Consider the following 25,968-nt stretch of genomic DNA (forward strand, 5'->3'; position numbering starts at 1 on the left):
TGAGCTGGAAGGGGAGCGAGTTCTAGTCCTTACTCTGGCTCTGAGTAACTGTGTGACTCTGTGCTGGTAACTTTCCCTCTCTGAGCCTCAACTTCTTCACTGATGTGAAGGTGCTGGATCAGAGGACCTTGAGCTTCCATGGGGGAGGTCTTTGCCTCTCTTGGATTTCTCTCTCTCTCACTGGTGGGGGTCCAGGCACCTTGGGTTGTCCCTGGCTCCCTGTCTGTCTCTTGTTCTTGGGCCCAGACTTGAGGCCACAGAGTAGAGGTCTCCTTGACCTCTTCCGCGCTTTGGGGTCTTTACTTCTGACCTTTTGGACCTATTCTGAGCCCCATGTTCTTCAAGTCCATTTTACTGCTTTCCTTCCTCTTCATCCTTACCTGAGTGTATTGGGCTGTCTCCCAGGCTCTCTTGGGACAGGGCCCCTTCTAACTGCTTCCCTGTTGAAGAGCATCTGGTGAAGGCCTCTGACCTGCTCACCCCCAGTGCGGGCTGGGCCTTGACCTCTGGGGAGCCCTCTCCACCTGTTTGCCGACTTGCCTCTCTGGGGCAAGGTCCCTGGCTCCCAAGTCCCTGTTCTGAACCCCTTGGAGATGTGGCAGAAGCAAGTCTCCTCTGCCTTATGTGCTGAGGCTCTGGAAAGAGCCTGTGGCCTCGCCATTTCTGTCCTTGCCTCGCCTTCTCCCTCCGGGCTTCCTGCTTCAGGTGTGCATGGGGCTACCCTGGGCCTGGGAGGGGCGGTCTCCACCAGCCGGTGCCTTGTACCTTAGGCGAGACCCTCAACTCCAGGAGCCTCCAGTTCCGCATCTGCAAGGCCAGGAAGGGGGCTTTGTGGCTTCCTCAGTGCCTCATGCGCCTGGACACACGGACCCCGCAGCCTCTCTGCCTTCACCCTTCCTCCTCCCCATGCCAGCCACTCTGCTCAGGGCCAGACAGGGAAGAGGAGAGGCTGCTGGGCGGCCATAGGGGTCATGGGGGGAGCTGTGGTTTCAAGTCTCAGCTGAAGACTGGCATTGTAGGGGAGTGTGTGTGTGTGTGTGTGTGTGTGTGTGTGTGCGTGTGCGTGTGTGTGTGTGTGCACGTGCATGTGTGTGAGACAGAGAGAGGTTTTGCAGAGAATATCCACACGATCTCTCTGCCTACAGCAGAGGTGGGTCAGGAAACACCAAGCCATGTATGACTCTCACATGGCTGTTCCTCCAGCCCCCACTCCTGCTCCTGGGGATCTCGGGGCTCAGAAGGTTGGAATCTGGGTCTTCCAGTCACATGGAAGGGGCAGAGGATCTCTCTCTACTGTTCTTCAGCCCTCTCACCCCTCCCCTTTGCATAGTTATTCATGTACAGAATATGTAACCATGGAGCACTCACTGTAAGCCAGGCATTGGTCAGGATCCTGGGGTGCTGCTGTGGACTCAACAATACCCTTGACCTCGTGCTTCACATCCAGGGAGAAGGCCAGAGGCCTCTTAGGATCGACAAGTCAGGACAGCGCTATTTACTATAACTTCAACTAGGAGCTGTAGAACTTCTGTGAAGGAGGATAAGCAGGGTCAGTAGACAGAAGGCCACTTTCTGCAGAATTGGCATTCAACGGAGTCCCCAATGCAATGAGAGGTGAGCCAAGTGGAGATCTGTGGGAAGAGTCTGAGGATCCAGACCAAGCACCAGCAAGTGCAAAGGCCCTGAGGTGCAGCCTTCCTGGCATTTGGGGAATAGCCAAGAGCCAGGAGCAGGATGAGTGAGGAGAGAGAAGGAACAGAGAAGGGGAAGATCACATGGGGCCTTGGAGGCCACTGTGAAGACTGGTTTTCACTCTTGAGTGATGCAGGAGCCATTGGAGGGTTGTGAGCAGAGGAAGGACATGAACAGACTAGAGTTTAATAGGCCCCTCTGGCTCTTGTTTGGGGAGTAGCCTGGGGCCTGGGCCACTCAGGAGGTTACTATGGTCATCCAGGCAAGAGGTGACCACTTGGATCAGGGGTGAAGGCATGAGAAGGCACATATTTGGGGTGCATTTGTGGCTTGAACCCATAGGGCTTCCCTGGGGGTTACACACGGGCAGGCAAAGTCCTGGACTCCTGTTCAGTACCATGGACAGCAGGCGGTTGGACCCTCAGGGTAGCGCTGGTTGGCTCCAGCCCCTTGGGTCAACCCATGGCTGCTGAGCGGAACCTCAACTATAAAGCACAGGTTCCTTCCCCTGTGTTTTGTTATCAGCTTATTTTTTATTCACACATGATTATGTCCGGGCACTGCTGTGAACCCTTTTGGGGACAAGGCAGGTCTGAATGCAGTTCTGAAGCTGGGATGAAAGACCAGAAGCAATTATCTCCGACAATCCCACGTCTCTGGCTGACCCAGAGGCACAGGGAGGGGGAGCCAGGGTGGGGGGCTTCCTTGAGGAGCGGGGAGGCCTGTCCCCTGGGGTGGGGAGTCCTGGGGAGGGGACCTGCGACTGTCTTCTGAGAGTGAGACTGGACAGCATCTTCCTGAGCAGCAGGTCCCTGAGTTGGGCCACCCGGGTGGAGTGCTGGCCCTAGGCCTGCCAGACTTGCTCAGTGTCCTCCAACAGGCCACAGGTCCTCCTGGGCTTCTGGCTTCTCTGTCTGTAAAGTGGAGATAACTGTCGTCTTCGCTGGTTATTGCAAGAATGGCTGGACCAGGGGAATTAGCTTCAGGAAGGCCCAGCGAGGGCTGAGGCAGGGTAGGGCTGCCTCCCAGGCCTCAGACCCCAGAGCGGGTGAGCCCGCGGCCTCTTCCTGGTCAGGGTCCTCCCTCCTCGCCCACGACCGTCCTCCCCTCCCTTCCAGACTCCCATCCTGCATCATCTCCGTGCCCCATTTTGTGGTCGACAGAATGATCATATGGATATTCTATGCAAATTCTCATTTTTAATGAGCCAGAGGAAAGCTAACGATGTCTTGGGGCTCAGGGGAGGCCTTGGGATGGGGGAAGGAAGCGGGACAAAGTGACAAGCAGGAGGAGCGGGGAGGAGGGAGGAGAGGAGCCCAGGGAGCACGGGAGGGGTCTCTGCCTTCTCCCTGCCCTGCCTGCGTTTACAGAGTCAGAGAGGGGGCCGCTTCCTGGGTCACCCAGGAAGGTGGGACAGAGAAGGAACAGAGAGATGTGGAAAGGTGGGGAGGTGGAAGAAGCTGGCTGGAGAAAGGGCAGCTGGGACCAGGCTCTGGCACACAGGGCTTGGTTTCCCTGGATGCAAAATGGTCAAGATACCCAGGACGTGGTTGGCTGGGAGGAGCTAGCGTTCAACCATGCAGTGCCCGGTGATCATGAGGGACAAATGCAGGAGGGGAGAGGGAGAGGAGGCAGGGGACAGGCAGGGACGTGAGCAGGGAAGACAGGAAGAGTGGGGCTGGAGCTGGCCCAGAGGCCGCTGGATGCCAGCCTTATGAAGTCACCAAGTGCTTTGCTCTTAGATTCGTTCTTTGGCTCTTTGGCATCTGCCTGCACTTCCTAGGTAGATGTGAGCCCCATGGGGGCAGGGTGCTTGTCTGTCCTCTTCCTGGCTATCCCCACATCTAGGACTGCTCCTCGCCCTGGGGTGCTGATGAATTGTTGCTGAACCAGGGGCTGCTGTGCGGGCAGTGCCCATGGCTGACCATGCCATCTCCCCAGACCCAGAGGCTCTTGTGCAGAGGCACCAAGTCCAAAAATTTCCATTCGCAGAAGGAGGTGCAGTGAGAGAGGTGTGGGGGTTGTTCTGCTGCTGCCACCTAGGGGAGGAGGTGCCTGGGGACACTGGGAAGGCTTCCTGGAGGAGGGGGGGATCAGAGCTGTATCCTTGAGAACAGATGGGAGGTGCCTGCCAGAGCAGAGGAGTCTGGGAGGGGAATTAGACATCAAAGGTGGAACCAACAGTGAGAACAAAGGCCCGAGGTGGCACACCTGGTGTGTTGGAAACCGGGTGCTGCGGGAGTGGGCGATGGGCTGAGCTGGAGAGCGGCTGGGTTCAGTCCTGCAGGGCCTCAGGACAGGTCGAGGAGTTTGGATTTGGCACAGAAGGAGCGGGGGGGGACTGGGGTTCCGGGGAGTTGGAGGGCCAGGCTGGCCAGGCTGAGGTTTGAAGGCCAGCCTGGAGCTCTGGTTGCTGGGGTGGTGTCAATGGGCGAGGGGTGCGTGGGGTCAGGCCCTGGTGAGGCGGGACCTCCCTGGGCACTGAGCTCCCGCTGCTCCTGGGCCGGCCTGGAGAGGGCCTGGTAAGTGGGCCAGAGGCCTTGGGCAGGTCGCTGTCCTCCCTGGTTCCTGGCTTAGGTCAGAAAGGAGGTGTCATCACTGGGCAGTCCTACCCTGCCCTAGGGGCACTTGAGATTATTATCACAACTTGGGTCCCTACTGATATTCAGTGCCCAGATTCCCAGGATGTCCCTAGTATTGCATATGGACAGTTCCACAGTAGGAAAAATTGCGTCACCCCAAATGCCTGTGGAGAGAACCTGGAAGAGGCCCCCAACCCCTCCCAGCTCCCCAGCTGTGTGGTCAGGAAGGGGCCCCGCCCCCACCTCGGCCCCACTCTGGGATGCCCTCCTGAGGCCCACCCCGGCTGCCCCAGGACTGAGGCCTGGCGTCCCTGCTCCCTGCCCAGTCTCCGTGTCCCTGCTCCCAGGACTGGCCAAGCTTTGGGTCTCAAGCTTGTTCCCAACAAGGCTGTGGGAGCCCTGAGCTTTGGGGGAGGGGTGGGCATTCCTCCAGCTCAATGCCCATGCCTGGGCCTGAGCCCCTGACCTTGGTCCATAAGCTCTACTAACCTGAGTCCCAGGCAGCCCAGGGTCTCCAGAGGGTCTCCCCTGGTCCCTGGGCAGCTTCTTCTGCTTTCCTGCCTGCAGACGGATGTCACCCTGGTCACCATCCGCCACCCAAGTGGGTTGGAGGACCCTGCTCCATCCTGGTGGCTCCATCCTCCATCGCCGGCGTGGGTGGGCAGCGCCATGGTCGGACCGAGGAAGCTGGTGTTAGTGGGGCGAAGGGTTCACCCCGTTACACGGGGGTCAGGGCTCCACCCAGGCCCCGGCTGCTGCTCTTCGCCACCCTTCCCTCTGGGCGGGCGGGCGTGGGAGAGGGTCAGAGGGCTTGTCACCCACTGCCGCAGGGGGACGGGTTGGGAGTGGCGGGGAGACCTGCCTGGCCTGCCTGTCCTTCTGCTGTCAGTCGCCACTTCCTGGGGATGTCAGCTCCTAGATATTTCATCCTGGCTGCAGCCACACGCTCCTATCTGGCCAGACCACAGGCCTAGCTGCTGGCCCCTAACCTCAGCTCCTCCCCACCCGCCTGAGCCTGCGCTCCTGCTGGGACGAGCTGGCCAGGGGTCATCTTCCCCGGCCCCGCCCCCACACGAGGTCTCCACCACCAGCCCAGCCTGGCCCTTCTCCAAGGTGTCTGGGTGAAGGGACAGACGGACAACGTGGCTAGAGTTCAGGATCAGCTCAGCTAACACTGACCGAGCATCTCCTGTGTGCCCGGCACTCTGCTGGAACCTGGGGAGTTGGAAATGAGAAGGACACAGTGTCCCCTTTAAAGGGCTCATGGGCTGATGGAGGGCACGTACAATAATGTGATAAGAGCAAGCACTTCCTAAGTACTCACATGGCAGGAACTGGTCTAAACGTCTTGTGTGTATTGATTCATTGTCACACTCTCTTATGAGGAGACAAGATCCAGAGTGGTTAAGCAACCTGTCCACAGTCACACAGCAAAGAAGAGGCAGAGCTGGGGTTTGAACCCTGGCCACCTGCCTCCAGCCTGAAGCAGGTGAGTTATGGAACTGACCACAGCATGGGTGGAGGATGGCAGGTGCCCTCAGAGGGGAGCCGAGGGATGTGAAGCGAGCCCAGTGGGCAGCTGAGCATCCTGACTGTGGGGAGGAGCTGGGCTGTTTTGCAGGCGGGGGAGAAATCACAATCCTAGGCAGGTGGGGTTGGACTGAGGCTTTTCTGGCAGAGGGACCTGAGGGTGGGGAAGTTCCAGCTGGGTTGGAGAAAGCAGTCCTGTCATGGCAGGGGTGAGGCTGCAGGAGACCAGGAAGGGGACCGGAAGCCCACGGGTGACCTCGCGGCCAGGTGTGTCACGGGGAAGAGAGCGGGGTTCTGTTCCGAAGTGGCTTCCTGAGCATGGCCGAGGCGGGGCGGAGCCGGGTTCAGGCTGAGACCCTGCCCACCCAGCCCCACCTCGGCTGCCTGGGCCTGGGTGGGTCTCAGGCAAGTCCCTTCCTTCTCTGAAGGGAGCCTGAGAAGTGGGTGGGCTCCCTCTGCCAGCTGAGTGTGGCCGCCGAGGCCAGGGACTGGCTGGGCTGGGCCTGGGGTGGGAGTGCGCCTGGACCCGGCATCTTCCTGTGCCTGGCCCTCCGTCCCCTCCTGCCACCAGCGCCTCCAAACACTTCCCTCCACGTCCCTTTTCTATTTTTTTCTGCCTTTCTCACTTCAAAGGTGTTTTGCCTAAATGGGTTTGTGTTAAGATATTAGGTCGATCACTCAGCAAATTTCCCTCTGCTCAGAGTCTAGCGCCATGAATAATGCAACTCCGAACAAAGCCGCCCGCGTGGCCTGGCAGCCTCCCGGCAAGGGGACGACAGGCCTCGCTGAGGCGCTGGGCCCCCGCTGCTGCCCTGGCGAGCGCCCCAGGGCCTATATCTTCCTGAAACCCCCAAGAGAGTCCCCAGGGCCAGCTTGCCTTCCCCTTCGCCCTGTGGTTTGGAAGAGTGTCATGGAGGCCGGCCACTGGGCTCAGGAAGCAGCGGAGAAGGGGCCTGGGGCCCGACTGTGTGAACTCCACCTCTGGTGTCACACCCAGCCACCTCTCTGTTACCTGTGTCCCCTCCTTGTCCCCCCCAGCACCCCCAGATCCAGCCTCGTTCTTACTACGTGGACAGGACTGGGCCTGGGGCAGAGGGAGGGTCAGAGGGAAGGTGAGGACTTCTCAGTGCAGGGTCTTGGTTGGTGTCCGCAGCGGCCAGGCCTGGCCCCTCCTGTCAGCCTGGAACCCTGCCCAGCAAAGGGCGGAGGTCCCTAGGCTCCAAGAGGGGGTGTGACCCCAGGTTCCGCCGGCCTGCTGGCTGGGGGAGCATGGGGCCTGCGTGTGAGGGGAAGTCAGGAGCAGGGGGCGTCCCCGGGGGGCTTGGGCTGAGGGGTGCTCTGTGCACACGGGGCGAGCATGGGGGACCCCAGGAGGCCGGTGGCAGGAGTGGGCTGCTGTGTGGCGTGCGTGACCCTGTGCCGTGTGTGGCTGGGTCGCCGCTGGAGTCATGGCGGGGCACGGGTGTGGCGGGTAGGCTGTCTGCGCCCCTGTTGTGTGTGCAAGGCGTGTGTCTGTGTGGGTGTGTGGGGTCTGTGGCTGTGGGCTGTGTGGTTGCCGTGTGAGCTCGGGGGCCGAGGGATTGTGAGGTGTGACTGTGTCAGCGTCGGCGTGTGGCCCTGTGTGCGGGGCCACTGGTGTGCGTGTCGGGATGGCTGTGGTGGGCGGCATGGGGATTGTGTCCCAGGGTTTGTGACAGACTGCGTGCCGCTGTGGTGCTGTGCAGCGATCCTGTGAGGTGTTGCTGTGTGTGTGTGTGTGTGTGTGTGTGTGTGCACACACGTGCACGTGGGCTGGGCCGGGTGCTGAACAGGAGGAGGTGTGCACTGCCCTGACAGCCCCTGGGCCTCTGGGCTGTGGCCCGGGTCATGCCCAGCACCCTGTTTCCAGGACAGTGCGTGGTTGAGCCCAGAGCTGCTGGTCTCCAGAGCCGTGGACCTCAGCTGCCCGGGCCCCTGACCCAGCCGAGCCACGAGGTCCCTGTCCTCCCAGCTCCTGCTGGGCCTGACCTGTTTCCCAGAGGCCGTTGCCTCGTGGGCAGACCCAGGCCCTCACAAGCTCATCTTTGACCTTCACACCTTCCCCACCAGGTGGAGTTTAAGTCCTTCCCTGCTTTTCGGATGGGAGGCCTGACATTCAGAGAGGCCAAGTAACTTATCCAAAGTCATCCAGCAGTGGGTCTGGCTTTTCTCCCCTTGCCTCAGGCTGAATGGGCCAGGGGAACTGGACAGAAGTACAATATTCACGTTTTGTGATATTTATACTAAACCCACAGGGCTGCATCAGGATCCTCCAGGTAGGAAACTGGGGTGACTGACCCCTCTCATTGTCCCTCAGCACCTGGGTCTTCCTGGTACCTGCTCAATCTCTCTCCAGAGGACCCACTGTCTGCCGTGGGCTGGAGTCACCAACAGCAGGGAGGTGACCATTCTACCTCATGCCCTTCTCTGCTGGTCGGCTGTCCCGAGGCTGGTCCTGTGGGACGGGCCAGCTTGCATGGCCTGCTCGCCCTGGTCTTCACGGTCCTCCCTCTGCAAGCCTACTTTCTGAGCACTCATCGCAAGGGCTTGATCCGGGTGGGAAAAGTGACTCCCAACAGAAGGCAGGCCTGAGGAAGACCCGCGTGTGCGTGACCACCCCCGCCTGTGGCCCAGCTCACAAGGACCCAGGAGGGCAGCACCGCACGTGGGTTATGGTTGTGACCGGGAGCCCCATGCCAAGTAGACGCCAGGCACTGATGAGTGCCCAGTACCCGTGTGTGTGAGACAGGTGGGGACTCAGAGAGGGGTCAGAGTGGAGAGTGGGGCGGGGGCAGGAGCCCACTGGGGGGATGGAAACCAAGCCTCGCACCCTCTTGACGGCCTTGAGCTCTACACAGACTCGGACCCAGCTACAGCTGGGACCACCCTTCCTGTGAACGCCCCCAGCCTCGGAGAAGGGGCTTTGGTCAGGGCCTGGGTGTCCTCCCCACCCTGTGGGGACCCACTGCCCGGCTGCCTGGGGCCCGTCGTCACAGCCATCTGTTTAGGGCAAGGCTCGCCCCAGCCGCAAACCCCAGCAGTGCCTTCTCAGCCATGGGCCTGCCGAGAGGCTGATGTGGTCCCTGTTCTGAGAGCTGGTTTGAGGAAGGGGTTGGCCAGGGCTTGGCTTTAAGGGTAGGAGGGAAGGGGGTGGCACCCAGAGTCCCTCATCTCTGCAGGAACCCTGGGGAGCCTGGGGACCCCTCTCCGCCAAGGGTCTCCCACTCCCACTTCCAGCCACCCTCAGGGTTTGCCATAATGTAGCTTTCCCCCGCTGCTTTCTTGGGGTTTGTCTTTTCATTATTTTTCTCCACTTTTACTTTTTAAATTTATTTTTATTTTTTGGTCCTGGGGATTAACCACTGAGCCACATCTGCAGCCTTTTATTATAGTTTATTTAGAGACAGGGTCTTCCCCAGCTGCTTAGGGCCCCAGTTGCTTAGGGCCTCGATAAGTTGCTGAGGCTGGCTTTGAACTCTCCATCCTCTTGTCTCAGCCTCCATTTTTAAATTCGAAAGGATTTTAAAGATCGTGAGGGGCGAGATGCCTCTCTGCAGGCCTCCAGGGCCAGCTGGCTGGGCTGCCTGGGTCCAGGCTCTACTGCACCTTGCAGTTGGAGGCAGAGAGTGCTGGGAAATAGATCGGTACCCTGCAGGATTTCTGTCCTTCCTTGTCTGGAGTCCAGTGTCCAAGATGTCACCTGGGACTGAGCAAGCAGGCTGGGGGTCAGAGTGCGATCCCTGGGACTGGAGCAAGAGAGGGTGGGACCCAGGCAGAGTGGGGGCTCAGAGGGTCCTGCCTGCTTCAGGCTGGAGGGGAGATGGACCTGTGTGCAGGACAGTCACACTGAGTGCTTGAGGGAGAAGCCCCAGGCACGGATAATCCCAAGTAGTGGAGAAGGGAAAAATGAATTCACTTTAGCAGTCTTCCCTTGAAGATGGGATTAAGAAGTCGCAAAACTGTTTCCAATTCCTTGGTCCTGACAAGGCAGGAGCTCCTACAGAAAAGTCAGGGCTGAGTTCAGGTGCAGCCCCTGCCCCTTCAATCATGTGACCCAGTCCCAGCCTCCCTGTCCTGTGGGAGAAATCCTGGTAGACAGGTGCAGCCTGCAGCCTCCTGCGCACCACGAAGCTTCTTTCCTGCTCTGCTCCTGTTCGGGGGTATTTACCCTTCAGGCGCACCCTGGGGTGTTTGCTGGTAGGAGCAGAGGGTCTATCCTCTCGGCTGTGTCCCAGTGTCCAGCACTGTGCCAGGCATGTAATAGATGCTCAGTGAACACTTGCTGGCTCAATGAGGGGAGGGTAATGGTGGCATCGCTCTCCCTTCTGGTCTTGCTTCCCCGACCATGAGCTCCTGAAGAAGGCTCTTACTCACTATCGTTTCTTAAGGACTGACTATGCCAGGAACAGAGCAGAGCACTTTTTGAAAGGAAAAAAAAAAGGAAGAATGAAAGAATAAATGGATATGCAGACCCAGCTGTGTCCTTGGGGATGTGACTGGAGGCAGACACTGACGCAGACAGGTCAGTGGGACTGGAGAACACCGGGAAGGGTCACCTGACCACAGATGGAAAGGGTGCAGAGACCACAAAAATGCGAGAGGAAACCGAAGCAGGCTTCACTAGCGGATTGTCTGTATCATGTTAGTGTCAGGGCGGCGCCAGGAGCTGGGTCCAGAGCCAGGGGCTCCCGCTCTGGGCAGGGGAGGGTGACCAGGCAAGAGCCATCCTCAGGGAAGATAGGATTTCAGGAGCCAGATGGCTGGGAGTGGGGACAGTCCAGGCAGACCTGGAGGAAGGTGCACTGTAGGTGCCCCTCTGCCAAAGTGACCGTGGGGTCCCTTCCCTGGATGAACGGGTGATGGGGCACCCCGGGAGCCCCCATCAGGCAGTACTGCTCAAGGACCCGGGTGCCCTTGCGGTCACCTGTTTCTAAGTTTCCTTGGGAGTGTGGCTCAGGGTTAGAGCACTGGCCTCACACGCCCGAGGCCTGGGATCCAGCCCCAGCGTTGTAAAATCAAGAGATGGGGGCTGGGGCGGGGGCTCGGCGGTGGGGCGCTTGCCTAGCACGGGCGAGGCCGGGGTTCCATCTCAGCGCCGCATAAAAATCCATAAACAAGATGGAGGTGTGGTGCCCATCTACAACTAAAAAAATATTAAAAAGAAACAAAGATTCTGCCCAGGCCGGTCAGGGCCCAGGTCTGAGTATTTTCAAAAGGAAGGGAAACATCGGGGGCTGAGTGGAAGCCCCCCAGGAGCCCTGCTCAGTTCTCTTCCTTTCCTTTCCTGCCTTGAGGTCACCGTGGTTCTGAAGCGGTGGCTTCCCATCGTGTCTTTGTGTAGCCATTCAACAAGCATTTATGAGCACCCACTGTATGCCGAGCAATGTCTGAGCGCTGGGGAGAGCGCCGGGGGCGCTGTGACCAGTCGCCTGCCTTCAGGCAGCTTTCCTCATTTGTAGACACGCCTGTGTCCCCAGAAATGATGACTATGAGACGCGGCCTTCAGATTTCACATAAGTGGGGCAGGTCAAGCTGCAATGGGCGTGTTCGGTCCATTTTATGTTTTGGAGGCTGGTCAGGCTGCCGCACGGAGCCGCTTTAGTCATCTCAGCCACCTGACATCCCGCTGGGGGACGTGCCTGTTTGTCCCTTCTGTCGTTGAACATTTAGGTAGTTTCCATTCCCTTCACAGGCCTGGAGAATGTGGCAGTGAGTGTCCTTGTGTGTGTCCCATGCCACCTGCCAGAGTCTCCCTGGGACTGAATGGGGATGGGGGGCTGGCGGGCTCGCAGCACACGTGAGATATCACCACAAGACCCTCCAAAGTGCTCTGACAGACACTCCTTGATCAGATGTCCAGCTGAGGGATGGGACCAAGGACCAGTCAACGGCTCAGGGAGAAGGGGGAGGTGTTGGGGCGGGCAGGCTCCGGGTCCATGGGGTGGAGCTGGAGAGCAGGCAGCTCCCACGGCCTGGACCTAAATCTCCTGGGCAGTGCTCAGCGCCTCCTCTGGAGGTAGGCTCTGCCCAGCTGCTGTGTGCCCCCGGGTAAGGTAGAATACCTCTCTGGCCTCGTCTCTTAGCTCTCCATCCAGCTTGGCAGAAGGGTCATCGAGATCCATAGCCTTCACGTGCTCAGCTGTCCTTGGCAGGTGGCTGTGGCTTCCTGCCTCTGGCCCAGCAGGCAGAGGCCATGGCTTGGCTGGGATGGCAGGGCTGGCAGCTGGCATATGGCAGGTGGGTTCTGGTCAGGGGGCCAAATGGCCAGGGTCCTGGCAACAAGCTTGGCAGGGGCGGGGGATAGGTGCTAGGGGCTCCCCAAGGGGGACCAGGAGGGCCTTAGGGTCCACAGGGATCCAGTCCAGACTCCTGCACCCCCATGGTTCGGTGCCTGTGCTAAGTTGGTAGAGGATGGTTCCCCAGGGCTCGGTGGGTTTTGACCTGCTGGTTTTGCTGCGGCTGGACTCCTGGGTTCCTGCTGCATTGTGGGAGCCTGGTGGGCGAGTGGGGGTGGGGGCCGGCTTTGGAGGGGGCATCCCAGGGAGTGTCGCGTGGTTCCAATGGCGACACTCCTGGGCGCAGGAGCACTGGGGGCTGGTGTGTGGCTTGTGGCCTGCAGCCGTGTGGGCTGTGTGTGGTCACGATCACGCGTGTTGGCAGGCGCTGGTGTGCGCAGTGGTGCCCGTGCGTGCCCAGGCGTGTGCACACACCACCTACACAGCAGAGGCTGTGGAAGAGGCCTGGCCTGGGAGTGCTGCCCTTTGGTTGTTGTGGACGCGGTGGAGGGATTTTCACAGCTGAGGGGCTGTCTGGGGCGGGGGACTTTCCAGCAGTGGGGAGGGGTTGCAGGAGCTGGGGCCCGTCTGCCTGATCAGGGAGGCTCTGGACTCGGACAGGGATCACCGTCTTGCTTACTGGCAGCATGACCTTGGTCAGGCTGTTTGGCCCCTCCAAACCTCAGTTTCCACATCTGTAAGTTGGGGACATCAGCACCTGCCCGTGGGAGTGGGTGAGGACTCCTTGAGACTGACTCAGAGTGGTGCCAGGCATGTGGTGGCTGCCAAGTCAATGCTGTCCCTCGGGGGCCACCCCAGTCCTCTCTGGTGGCAGGGGACCACAGGAGCAGTGGAGGCAGAGACTGTGCCACACCAGGAGCTTGTATCCCCCAGGATTGTCCCTGGTGAGCCATCCCTTGGTCCCCACTCGCCTGAGCAGCCATGCTGACATTGGGCAGAGGGGCAAGGGTTTATCCTGGGGGCAGTGACACCCATCTGGGTGCCCATGCTCCAGGCCCCATGGGTTCCCTTGACCCTGCACCCTGTCCCTTCCCCACAGGACAGGCTGAAAGGGGACCCTGGGGCCAGATAGCCTGAGTTCCAACCCTGGCTCTGCCCGTCTTCATGACCTTGGGGAGGTCTCTCAACCTCCGTGTGCCTGTAAACTGGGATGTGGGTGTGGCTCCGGCTTCAGATCCCTGAATCCAGGTACAGTCTGCAGACCCACGTCCACCCTGCATCAAAGGCTCCACCAGCGAGCATGGCGTCCCGAGCTCTGCGCCGACGCCCCCGCCCTCCAGGACCCCTCGCATAGCTTCGAGAACAGGGGACCCTCTTCAGACCCCACGTCTCAGCACTTGGGGACCCACGCACGCCCTCCTTGCCTGGCTGTGGTCAGCTAACCCTCTCGTGAGCAAAACGAAGCACGCGCCACGTGCCCAGAGGGGCCAAGTGGGACCAGCACAAGGCTCCTCTGAGAGACGCGTCGCCCAGAAACGACTTAACCTGACAGTTTCTCCCTGTTTGAGAGCAATTAACTCCCATCCCTGCCTCCCTCCCCTCGGCACCTCCTCCCTCCTGGAGCCAGGTGGCCGGCCTCCCTCTCCCGCCCCTCTAGTCCAGCCTCTTCCTGTTGTCCATCTGTCTCCCCAGATGGGGGGAGCGATGTCGCAGTTGGCCCACTTTCTAACTGGAAAGAAACCATATGGAGGGGTTAGCTGGGAGCCCAGAGTGGGGCTGCCGCCGTCAGCACATGGCCAGGGCCACGGGCAGCAGGCCACTCCCCTGCTTCCTGTGGCCGGGACCGAGGGGCTGCAGACCTGCCCTAGGACCTGGCTCCTTCTCCCCTGCCCAGGACCTCCTGCCGACCATGCTCCTCTCTGGTGTTCTGGACTTTTTGGGGTGTCTAGGAGAGACCCAGGGTGTGCATGTGCGCGCGCGCGCGTGTGTGTGTGTGTGTGTGTGTGTGTGTGAGAGAGAGAGAGAGAGAGAGGGATAGGGAGAGAGAGAGCGCGAGGGCATGTGTGGCCTGGGATCCAACAGGGCGTGGCACAGAACAGCGCCCCCTAGGGCTCTCCCTGGAGTGCCCCACCTGGCTGCTTCCTCCCTCCTAAGGCTCAGCTTGGTGTGGTTGCCTTCCTTGGTGCCACCTCCCTGTCACAGTGGAGTCCCTCCATGAGTGGAGCTGGGTGCCACTTTCCTTGTGGGGCTGGTGGAAGTTGGTGTCCCCTCTGTGAGCCTCACAGCCCAGCCACCTGCACAGAGATGCCTGGGGTGGGGGGCATGGAGCCTGCGCTGAGGGCTCAGGGGGAGGCTGAGTGGGGGCTGGGGTGGTAGCTGGGACCCAGCCGAGGTGGGTGGTTGGAGCATTGGCTGCGCCTGGAACCAACCTGGTTTGAGAGGGACCCAGAGGAGGGAAGAGTGCATCCTGTGTACAGTGACAGTCCTGACCACACCATCAGGTCTCAGTCTTATTCTCAGAGGTACCCACCCCTGGACCCAGTAGGGGAGGGTACCGTTCAGCCCTTCTCTGACTCCAGATCTCCTCACCTGTCAGAGGCAGCGTGACACATGGTGTCCACAAATGCTTTTGTACCAGGGGGTCAGGTGGGATTTAAATATGCGTGACACCCACCCTCGGCCACACTTGAGTCTCGTCTGAGGCTGGGAACCACCTGGTGTGGACTCTGGTGAGACAGGATGGGCTCCAGCCTGTGGACGGGCAGGGCCTCAGGACGGGAGCCCGTGAGGTGTGTGGATGTGCATGTGGGGCACTGGGGGCGCAGGTGGCTCTCATTCTCAGATGGTCCTCTAAAACCTCCTTCTGAGGTGGTTCCAGTAATAATAACCAACATCTGCCAAGCTCTCCCTCTGTATTTACATGTATTAGCTCATTTATTTTATAACGATCCAGTGAAGTAAATAATCTTATTATCTTCACTTTATAAGTGATGTGTCTTGAGTACATCACACAGCTGATGTCCCACAGCAGGAAGTACAGAGTGGGGATTTTTCTTTTCTTGGTACTGGGGATTGAACTGAGGGTCACTTTACCACTGAGCTACATCCCCAGTCCTTTTTATTATTTTTATTTGAGACAGGGTCTCACTAAGTGGCTGAGACTGGCCTCAAATTTGCGATCCTCTTGTCTCAGCCTCCCGAGTGACTGGGGTTACAGGGGTGGCCACTGTGCCTGGCCAGAGTTGAGATTTGAACCCAGGCAGTCTGGCTCTTGCACGTGCTTCTAACTGCTGGGTGGGGAAACTGAGGCAGAGTACTTAAGTGACACATCCCGGATCACCAGCTGGGGAGTGGAGCCGATATCTGCCCGGTGGGGGTCCAGAGACTGGGACCTGGGGGCTGGGAGTCAGGCTGGGGACCTTGGGCACCCTCGGCCATCTCCTGGTTTGCGTGTGTGGAGGGGACAGTGGGGAGACTCGGGCTCCCCCTCCCACCCCAGCTGATTGCAGACTGTCCTGCAGGGGGTGTGTGCATTGCCCAGTCAGTGAAGATACCGCGGGAGCCCAAGTCTGGAGAGTTTGACAAGATCATCCGGCGGCTCCTGGAGACCTCCAACGCCAGAGGCGTCATCATCTTTGCCAACGAAGATGACATCAGGTGAGTGCAGGCGGCAGTGGGGTGAGCACTGGGAGCCAGGCAGGGGCGAGCTGCGGTCTGATCCATTGAGCCTTCCTAGGCAAGCCTGACCCCACCGGGGGTCACAGAGGTGGGAGTGGGCAGAGCTTTTGGGTGGGGGCCCAAGCTACTGCTAATGGGCCACGCTTCCCTCCCTACCCGTTTTCTGCCTTCCAGGGATGGCAAGCAGAGTGCTTTAGTGGGGGGTCAGAGGCTATGGGCTTGGGGCCAGACTACCTAGGTTCTCATCCTACCTAGTAGCTGGGTGACCCCATGTGACTTTAACCTCTTAACCTCTCTGGGCCACTTTGCTGCTAAAAATGTGACCTAATGATGTCTGCCTGAGAGTGCTGGAGAGCAGGATGCAGGACTGTGCATAAATGGCATGAAGGAAGTGCCCAGTACACACTGGCCACCTCACAGTCCCTCCCTTGTTTCCTTGGAGCTCAGGACAGGGAAGAGTCTGGGCCAGGGTTCTAGGACTGGCTTGGGCACATAATCACTGTGGGCAGGATGGTCCTCTCCATGGGCCTCAGTCTCTGCATCTGCAGACTGGGAGCAGGGGGGCTGTGGGTGCCCAGGTATCCAGGACAGAGACCCTTGACTGGTCCCTCTCTGCAGGTTCTCCCCTGGGTAGGGGGTGGCCTTAGTAGATGACACTGGCTGCCCCTCCTAACCTTCTTCCCTTCCTCCTGATTTTCCTTTAATCCCTCTTCCCTGAGACTGGGGATCAGGTCACACTGGGTCAGACCCCAGAAATTCCCTGTTTGGGGTGGGGAGACACAGCTAGCCAGGAAGTGGTGAGGGAGGCAGGCCCCTGCCTTCAGAGAGGAGGGTGAGCCCCCTGGCCCTTCAGTCTCTGCAGTCACTGCCCTGGAAGGCAGCCTGGTCTGCAGCTCCCTCCCATTCCTAACCTGGGAACCGCCGCCCCCTACTTTTTGGCAGTGCTGGGGCTGGAACCCAGGGCCTGCTGCCTGCTAGCAAACACTCGACCACTGAGCCACATCCCCGGCCCTGGACCTTTTTCTTTCTCACTTGGACTCCTGAGTTGCAACAACACAGAAACCCCCTGAGGACAATTTCCAGGTCCCGGGAAGGCTGGATAGAGGAGGGAGTTCTGGAAGATCACTGAGGCCTCAAAAGCCAAAAGGACTATTCTGTTGGGGTGTCTCAGGCAGGGAAGGTGGGGAATGTCCTCAGAGCCCCATTCTGACATCCTCTGAGTTTCACAGAGGCAGCTCCTTAAGGCAAACAGGTCCCCTAACTTCTGGCTCTGGATGTTACTGATGCTCACAGCCTTTCCTGCAGTAGGGGGTCCCTTCTGTTTCTTTTTTTTTTTTTTTTTTTTTTTTTGTGGTGCGGGGGATTGAACTCAGGGCCTTGGGCATATAAGGCAAGCACTTTACCAACTGAGCTATATCCCCAGCCCCTAGGGGGGCCCTTCTGAACCATGGGTCCCTGTTCCCTGCTGCCACCATCCCCCAAAGCCAGTCACTACTCACTTCCGGTACCCCCCAGCTGTGCACCCTGCTCCAGGCTTCCTGCTTCAGCTCAGATAGACCCTCACACTGGGAGGGGAGGATGGAGGCTCAGGTTCTTTGTCCTAGAGAAGAGGCCCCTAAGGGAGGGACCCAAAGGGACTTAGATTGGCTCCAGAGCTGGCTGTGGGCGGTGTGGTGGGAGGAGGGTCATTTCTGGAAATCCACATGCATTTCCAGAAGCAAACAGAAGTAAAAATAAACCCAGGTGGCTTTGCAGGGACGATGGCTGGGAGCTCTGGTCACATGGGCTGACCAGATGCAGGTGGTATTAACAGGCTGTGGGCAGCCTGGGCTGGGGGCTGCCTGGTGAGGGACCGGAAGTGTCTGAAGTAGGGAGAGGATGGGGGAGGATGGGCCACAAGGCCAGCCCAGGTGCAGGAATTTCTGGAAGCCCCTGGGGCTTCTGCTTAGCTGGCACAGATCCAGCACCAACCCAATCCCCGGAGTTTGTGCCTGATCCTCCCCAGTGGGAAGGGCAGAGATAGTTACTTGCCTCCTCTCTGCTTCAGACCCTCTGGTGGGGGAGCTGGCTTAGGGGCATTCTGCCCCCTCCTCCCTATTTTTCTCCTCCCAGATGTCTTAGCAGGGGCCACTCAATCCCTGCACTCAGTAAGCCCTCGTGGACTACCTGTGGGCTCCTTGGTCCTGTGCTAGGCTCAGTCCCTGGTTTAAAACCATTGTCGATGACGACCAGGGGTGGGGGCGAGCACCTGGTGGCCCTCCCCACATCTATCTGGGCAGGGTGAGGGGAGCCCTCTTTGAAGGACCTGGAGTTTGGGCACGAAAGGTAGTGGATGGAGAGGGCACTGCCGGCAGGGGGCACCGTGTGCAGCGGGGTGATAAGGGTGTGGAGGCAGGGTGCCTGGGTGACGATGGGTATGATGTGAGGATACGCTAAGGGACACGGGGTGGCATCCTGCCAGGAAGGCATGAGTATGTGGGGACAGGGACTGGCAGGCATAGTTCTGGAAATGAATCAGGTGTGGGGCAGGTGTGGACCTGGGGAGTCAGGTGTGGGACAGGGTTGGGGGGTTCGTGGGCCTGTGGGTACAGGCACAAGGTTCAGGGGGTCATGGGCAGGGCATAGCCTGGGGGACAGCATGGGCTGTGGGAGGGCACGGTGTGGGCTGTGGCCATGGGTGGGGCAGTTGTGTGGCCAGACATGGGTGGGCTGGGCTGGCGTGTGCTCCGCAGGCGTGTGCTGGAGGCGGCTCGGAAGGCCAACCAGACGGGCCACTTCTTCTGGATGGGCTCTGACAGCTGGGGCTCCAAGATCGCACCTGTGCTGCACCTGGAGGAGGTGGCTGAGGGGGCCGTCACCATCCTCCCCAAGAGGATGTCCGTGCGAGGTAGGCATGCAGGCCACCACACTGAGCCCGCCAGCCGTCCCGTCACCCCAGACCGTACCTCCTGTCCCTCCTCTACGTCCTTCCCGTCTTTTGTCTTATGTCTTCCCACATCTTTTCTTTCCTCCTCCTTGGCCCACAGCCTCCTGTGTACAAGGTGCTGGGCTGGGACGCCTCTTAGGCCACACTCAGCACAGAGAATTCAATTGCAGATTTAGGACCTTTCTTCTTCTTCTCTCAGATACTTCTGGGTGTGGGAGGCGTGTGGCACGCACAGGAGGCTCCTCTCCGAAGGGTTCTCCTTCCCCCCATAGAATTCCACCCCTTCTCCCATCTGGGAGAGTCCTGTGCCAGCAGGGTGGGGAGCTGCAGCAGGCTGTGGGAGAGGGTGCCTCCAGAGCCTGCCTCAGTCTGGCAGGCCCGACAGCCTTGGGCAGGGACAAACTGCTCTGGGTGGAGCCTTGCAGGGGGCTAGGTGTGAAGCTTCCATTAATGGCCTGATTTGGCAGGGACCTTGCGCTCTCGCCATGGGGGAGGCGGGCTCCTGGCTTCCTCCTTTGCTGCCCCCTCTGTTCAGTAGAACCCAGCGATGATGGAGCACGCATCTGGCTCTCCGTCAAACTTTCCAAGAGACTGAGGCCTGCGAAGAGGACAAACTCAAGGTCATGTAGCAGTGTCCTCTCTTCACCCTGAGGCAGCGCATACACAGGCAACGGAAGTTTCCACACCACCCCTCTCAACCCAAACCTTAATAAGCACAAAATGACAACAGCCCTGACTTACTGGTGCCTATAAATGCCGGAACCCTTCCAGGCATCACATGGAGTCTTCCCAGAAGCCCCGTGATGCCCTCTTACCCACTTTACTGGGGGGATAGAGTGATGCTCAGGGAGATTAATGCCTTTGGCAGTGAGTGGCAGAGCTGGTATTTGAACACAGGACTTGCTGAAGTACCTTTTCTATCTGGGACATTAGAGAAGCTTTTAGAACAGTGGTTCTCATCTGGGGGTGATTTTGCCCTCCAGGAGACATTTGGCAATGTCTGGAGAAATTTTTGGTTGTCACGATTAGGGGGCAATGCTACTGGCATCTAGTGGGTCGAACCAGGGATGCTGTTCAACAATCCTACAGTGCACAGGACAGTCCCCCACAACCTGACCCAAAGGGTCCCAGCGCAGAGGCAGAGCAGCCCTGCTGCAGGCCAAACTTCACCATCCCTCAGGGGTATTTCTGCCGTAGCTCTGATAGTCGGGAGCTTCCGTTTGAACCTTTCCATGGACAGGGTGCTCAGCTCTTGATTGGGTGCCATTGAACTCCAGCCTGTCTCAAGCAGTTCAGCCACCTGTGCACAGGAGTCAGTGTGGCACAGGCATCCGGGAGCGGGGAGAGGGCACCACTCACCACCAGCAGCCTGCTTGGGCTGGAGCAGAGCTGTGGGTCTAGCAGAGCATGAGAAGACTGCACCTGACCCCAATGGGGACATTCTGGACCTGAAGGGGAAGATCTAGGTCCTGGCCTTGCCATGTGCCCTGGGTGAACCCTCCCTTCTCTAGCCAGGGCACCTCTTCAGTAGCTCGCAGGCTGGCCATCCCCACCCGCCTCTCTGGCCTCATCTCAGGACCCCCAGCCGGCTCCTTCTCCGAGGCCTGCTGTTAGCATTTTGGTGGTTCCGGGCTGCAGAAGCGTCCTCATCAGTGTGCTTCGCCCCCATAAAAGCAGCAGCGTAGATTACACATGCTTCCCCTGGGACTTAATCCAGCTCTTTTCATTTTGAATGAAATGAAATGTTCCCCGTTTTGCTTTGACGGCTGGGCCCTGAATCAGAGGATGTGCCCTTCCCTCCTTCCCTTGGCCTGGGCCATCTCTAAGTCTGGGGCACACGGGGGAGAGCGGGGCACCAGGCCCTGACGCCTCCATTCCCTGCTAGGCTTCGACCGCTACTTCTCCAGCCGCACGCTGGACAACAACCGGCGCAACATCTGGTTTGCGGAGTTCTGGGAGGACAACTTCCATTGCAAGCTGAGCCGCCATGCGCTCAAGAAGGGAAGCCACGTCAAGAAGTGCACCAGTGAGCACGTGCCCGGGGTGGGGCCTGCGGGGGCGGGGCTTGCTGGGCGGGGCCGGGGAGGGGCCAGAGGGCGGGGCCCTGAGCCCCCGGGAATTGCCGGGAGAAGCCTGGCGGGAAAGAGTCAAGGGGGTCCAAGAGCAGGTACCCCCAGGGTGCGGAGTGATGGGTAAGTCTCAGTCTCCTGGCGGGAGGTGGCAGGTGTGGAGAAGAGGGAGAAGCTGGGGGCGGAGTTGGGAGCCCAGGGGCAGGGCCTGAAGGCGGAGCCACAACCAGGTTAGGGTGCTGTGGAGGGCTTAGGTCTGAGGAAACCACTGTGTCCTCAGCGGACCAAGGGTCAGAGGAGCTCCTAAATCTCGACAGGGGCACCATCCGGCCTCTGCTTTGGGTTTCATCTGCACTTCTCTATAGTCGGGTGGGACTGAACTGATCCCACGGGCCTTGTGTCCAGTCCTGGCAGGCAGTGATCTGGACCCTACAGAAAACACTCTAACCCCTTGGGCTTCTCTCAGTCTTTCAATAAACACCAGTTTGACTCCCAGGATGACCTGGCCTTGTGTTAAGCATATGGATATAGTAGAGAACGGAAGAGTCAAAATTCTCCTGGAATTTTTATTCTAATGAAGAGGCAGATGATAAACAAGATAAATAAATGATAGAATATGTCAGAAGGGAAATGTGCAGGAAAAGCAAAACAGATAAGAAAAAGAATGGGAAGCTGCAGAGGGAGGGAAACTGCATCTTTAAAATGGCCTGGGAAGCCCTCTTGCAGAGGAGACATCTGAGGCCTGAAAAAAAGAAAGAACTGTACCCCAAGGGGGCAATGATGGTCATTTTTTGGATGGGAAAAGGGAGTCCCAGACGAGGTAAGTAAAGGGACCTGAATTCCCAAAGATGGGAGATGGTAGAGCAGGACTTGAACCCAGGCCTGAACTCTAGGCCTTCAGCACTTAAAGTAGCAAGCTTGCTGTTCACTGTGGGTGCATTTGGGTGTGGGTGCATGTGCCCTCTGGGTATGGGCAGCTCTGCAGTAGGCCCCCTCAGTGCTGGGGAGGGGGGGACTCTGGGTGCCTCTCAGCCTGAGCGGTACCCAAGTGAGGATGAGGATTCCATCCTTTGTCCTTCCAGACTGACCATGCAGCTTGGGCAGAGGCTTGGGTGGGCCAGGGACATTCTTGGAATCTTTGACAGATGCTTCTCGACCAAGGCCAGGGGAGGAGGGAGCCAGATGAGGTGGATGGGTAGTCAGGTGGAGAGTGTGCTGCCCCCTGGTGGCTGCAGCCCAAGGGGCTCATAGCCTCCGGACCAGGTGGGGATCCCGTGGGGACCCAGTCAGGCTCACCTTGTCTATCTACAGAGCGAATGTGGGTGCGGAGTGGCTGACTGGCAGTGTGTGTGTGTGCACACCTGTGTGTGTTCTGAGCCAGAAGGGATGTGTGAGTGTGTGTATGGGTCTAACCTGGAGGCTTCCTTGTTCCTGAGTAAACCAATGATCATAAGCATCTCTGTTTCTTATGCATCTACTATGTCTAGATGCTTTAAAGACATTGGGTCATTTGACCCTCACAGCAACTCTTAAGAACCCTTACAATACTCAGATTGAGATGCAGCATGGAGAGTCAGAGAGGCCAAGTGTCCTACCCAAGGCTGCACAGTGAATGCCTTAATCAGGCAGTAATCACAATAGAGGCTTAAGAGGTACAAGCATGCCCAGATAATGGAGACTGAGCCCTCAGGGGCAGCGTGACCACTCCTGTTCCCTCCTGTTCTCCTGCTGTCATTACTGAGAACATCCCCTTTTATTTTCAAAGTGCTTCCAATGGGGTGAAAAATTGTACAGGCCCCCCTCCTAGGTCATCAGAGCTCATTTGGAGATGGGAATGGGATGGGGAGTCTGGCAGTGGGGCCTCCTGACCCCTGCTGAAGTCACCTTCTCGTGTGTGGGGGGAACGGAAGGGAGGAGGCCCCTGTCAGCTCCAGGCAGACCTGGGTCAGGTTTGGAACCCTTTGTAGCCGCCCAGCAGGGAGGTGCTGAGGCCGACCATCAGAACAGGTAGGGGAAGGAGCACCCGAGCTGGTTTCTGAAGAGCACGGTTTTGTCATGAGCCCACAGCAAGCTCTGTGACCCTCTTGGGCCATTGCTTGCTCATCTGAGAAATGGGGTTGATGGCGAGCCAGCCCAGGGGTGTCTCTGGAAGGAAGGGAACATTAATGGAGGTACTTGCTGAACTGTAAAATGGTAGCTCTCAAGCCTGGCTGTGCTTCAAAATTGCCTGGGGAGCTTTTAAACTGCACAGGGCCCCACGCCCAGGCCAACTGAACCAGAACCTGGGGCAGGCCTGGGCTGCGGGTATTCTCTTTTTTAAGCTCCCTAGGTGATTTTAATGTGTATTCAGGGCTGGAGCAGTGGTCCCCAAGCCTTTTCTACATTGCATCAACTGGGGACCTTTTAAAACAACGGACCCCTGACTTCTACCCTGAACATTCTGATTTAATTTGTACTGGGTGCATCTCAACAGCAGGGTTTTTCTTCAGAGGAACCCCAGGTGGTTCTCCTGTGCAGAAAATTGGGGATTCTCTGACTCAGAGGAGAGCTGAGAGGTGGAGGGAGGACAGAGCCGCCCCAGGCCCCAAGGGTGCTGCAGAGGGGTGGAGACACAGGAGGACAAGGGCGGGTGGCCAGCACCTGACAGCTGACCTGAATCCTTCCTGCTGCATGTGGAACTTAGGCTGTGCAGGTCCTGGTGTGGCCACATTGCACACAGAGAGCCTGCCCATCTCTGGGGGAAGTGAGGGTCAGGGAGCTGTTGGGAATGTGTGCGGGACCTGTGCCACTGGGAGCTGGTGCCCCATGACCCTGCCCAGGGGTGAGCTGGAAGAGGAGGACAGGAGGTACCCTGGTGCTGGTTTGGGACGTGGGAGGAGGGGCAGGGGAAGGACCCTATCCTGAGTCCAGATCCAGCCCTGTCTTCTCCCTGCTGTGTGACCTTGGGCAAGTTATTGAGCTTCTCTGTGTCCCAGATGTGAGTCTGTAGAACAGGGACATCACCTCCCATCCCTGTGGGCGGTTGTGAGGATAAAGCCTGTAAAGAGGCTGGCTGGCACGCTGTGCTTGGCAGGTGCTGACGGAGGGGTTGTCCATATAGACAGGCGGTGGGGGAACTGAATCTAGACAGGCAGGTGGGTCATTCAGTAGCCCGTCTGTCTGCTCTGGGAACCTGGAGGAGGGACTGTGCCTCCCGGGCTGTTATGGGAGTGGCACGCGTTTTACAGAGGAGGAAACTGAGGCAACTCGTGAGTGTTACTTGCTGGGAAGTTGGCGGATTCTCAGGGCCCCTGCCCTCCCGCCTGGTCGCTCCGCCTCCCTTCTCTGCCTTCCTCTGCTCTACTCCAGGCCTGGAGTTCCTGACCCCTGGGGTTCCCCACCGCCCCACCAGGTGCACAGTGCGGCTCCTGCAGACCCTCTCCCGGCCCCCGTGTCCCCTTTGCGTTGGCCACTCTGCCTTCTTGGTGCCCGCAGGGTCCACAGTCTGCCTCTGCCTGCTCGGTCCCAGAGGGAGTGGGTGCCATTCCTGCGCTCCTCCTTCGCTCTGCCAAATCCTCCCTTCTCACCTCTGTCCACAGATGGGCCTGGTGACCTTCTGAGAGGGAGGGAAGGCCTGTCTCATCCTGCAGGCTGACGCTCGGGGAGACTCTGTCCATCCTGCAGGGCTGCTTCCAGCGCTGCCCCTGGGACAGGCTTCAAGGAGAAGCCATTTATTTGGGAAGGGATCCCAGGAGCGAGCAGAGGAGGCAGCAGTAACCGTGACATCGAGCAGGTTACTGCTGGGAACACCTGGGCTCACCCCCCTGGGGATCGGGGATGCAGGGGAGCGAGCCCCATCCTCCCACCGGGCGTTGGGAGCTGGGGTTTGTGAGCCGCTGCCCCTCACTGAGTGGTACAGGACACTCCCGGAGGCCACGGGGTCCCGGTACCTTAGCCTGCCCACGGCTGTAGGGGACGGGCCACGGGACTGGAGAAAGCTTAGGAGGAGCTGCAGGTGCCACGGTGTGTGAACTGGGCCAGACCTGGCTGTGAATCCTGGTGCTGCCACTTACTAGCCATGCGGCCTTGGTTGCCCCTTTGGTAACAAGAATTCTGTCACCCCTGCCCAGCACCTTCAGGACCACGTCCCCACAGGGTGCTCCCTTGCCTGTGGCTTCTCAGAGAGAGGGGTGCTGCTCTGCAGGGGTGCTCGCCCCTGAACCACCCACAGCTGCGCGAGAGCGGGGTCGCCTGAGGGGCGGCTCTGCAGCTGTGGAGCCCGTGGGAGGGCAGCGCCTGCCTCCCTCCTCTCCCAGCCCCTCCCTGGGAGCCCGCAGAGCAGGGTTTGGGAATTAAAGTCATAAACAAGGCAGATGTGGCATCCGTCTTTTTGACAGCACTGCCAGCCAGGTGATGGCTGAGCGGAGGAAGGCACAGTTTATGAGGAGACAGGAAAAATCTACTGCCGGCTGCTCCCAGGGCGGGGAGCTGGGAGAGGGCGGGCAGCGCAGGATGGCTGGGGATGTGCAGGAGATGCCAGCCACCCGCCTGTGCTAACAGCCACAATAACAACAATGATGACAATGGAAGAATAAGAACAGCTAATATTTACATAGCACTTACTAATTCTCATGCTCCATGGTAGGGTTTTGCAGTTTATCTTTACAACAACCCATTTTGCAGATGAGTAAACTAAGGCACCAAGAGGTTAAGGACTTGCCCCAGGTAGTAAGCAGCAGAGCTGGGATTTGAACCCAGAGCTATCTGGCTCCAGAGGTCTCCTGTCTCAGGCCAGCTGGTGTCCCAACTCCAGGCCACTCCAGATTCCTCTGCAGAATCTTCCCAGCTTCACATCTCCAGAGGAACCAAGGGAGCCTCCCTCCTGGGGACAGGAAGGGAGCCCAACATTTGGGAGCACTACTGTGCACCCACTGAGCACTATTTGAAGAACTTGCAGTCACTTGAACCTTTAGCCACATGGTGGGGAGAGGGATGCTGGCCCTGCCCCTTGGTGCTCCTTCTCCTGTGTTCACCCAGGAGACCAGCCAGCATTGATGAAGAGGCTGACCGTGTGCCCAGCCTACGCTAGGCTCTGTCAAGGGGACAGGCCTGCCTTGGAGCGCCACCCACTACCCTGCCCTGCAAATAACCTGGCCTTGCAGACAGGGTGTCTGAGGGTGGGTGGTCCGGCAGTCAGTGTCGTGGGCTCCAGGGCAGGCCTGTCCATGAGGACGAGAAGGCAGAGCAGGAAGCTGGGA

General features: G+C 58.9%; 1 protein-coding gene across 9 annotated transcripts in view; it reads left to right on the forward strand.

Moving 5' to 3' along the window:
* Positions 1 to 25,968, forward strand: part of Grm4 (glutamate metabotropic receptor 4) — a 105,983-nt gene that overhangs the window by 56,987 nt on the left and 23,028 nt on the right. For all 9 annotated transcript variants that reach the window (XM_047558491.1, XM_047558492.1, XM_047558494.1 and 6 more), the window contains 3 exons: positions 15,580 to 15,715; positions 18,469 to 18,623; positions 20,548 to 20,688. In XM_047558491.1, coding sequence (XP_047414447.1) covers positions 15,580 to 15,715; positions 18,469 to 18,623; positions 20,548 to 20,688 — 432 coding nt within the window. The remainder of the gene's footprint in view (positions 1 to 15,579; positions 15,716 to 18,468; positions 18,624 to 20,547; positions 20,689 to 25,968) is intronic.

This window comes from Sciurus carolinensis, chromosome 7 (genome assembly GCF_902686445.1).
Source record: "Sciurus carolinensis chromosome 7, mSciCar1.2, whole genome shotgun sequence".
NCBI classification, from domain to species: domain Eukaryota; kingdom Metazoa; phylum Chordata; class Mammalia; order Rodentia; family Sciuridae; genus Sciurus; species Sciurus carolinensis.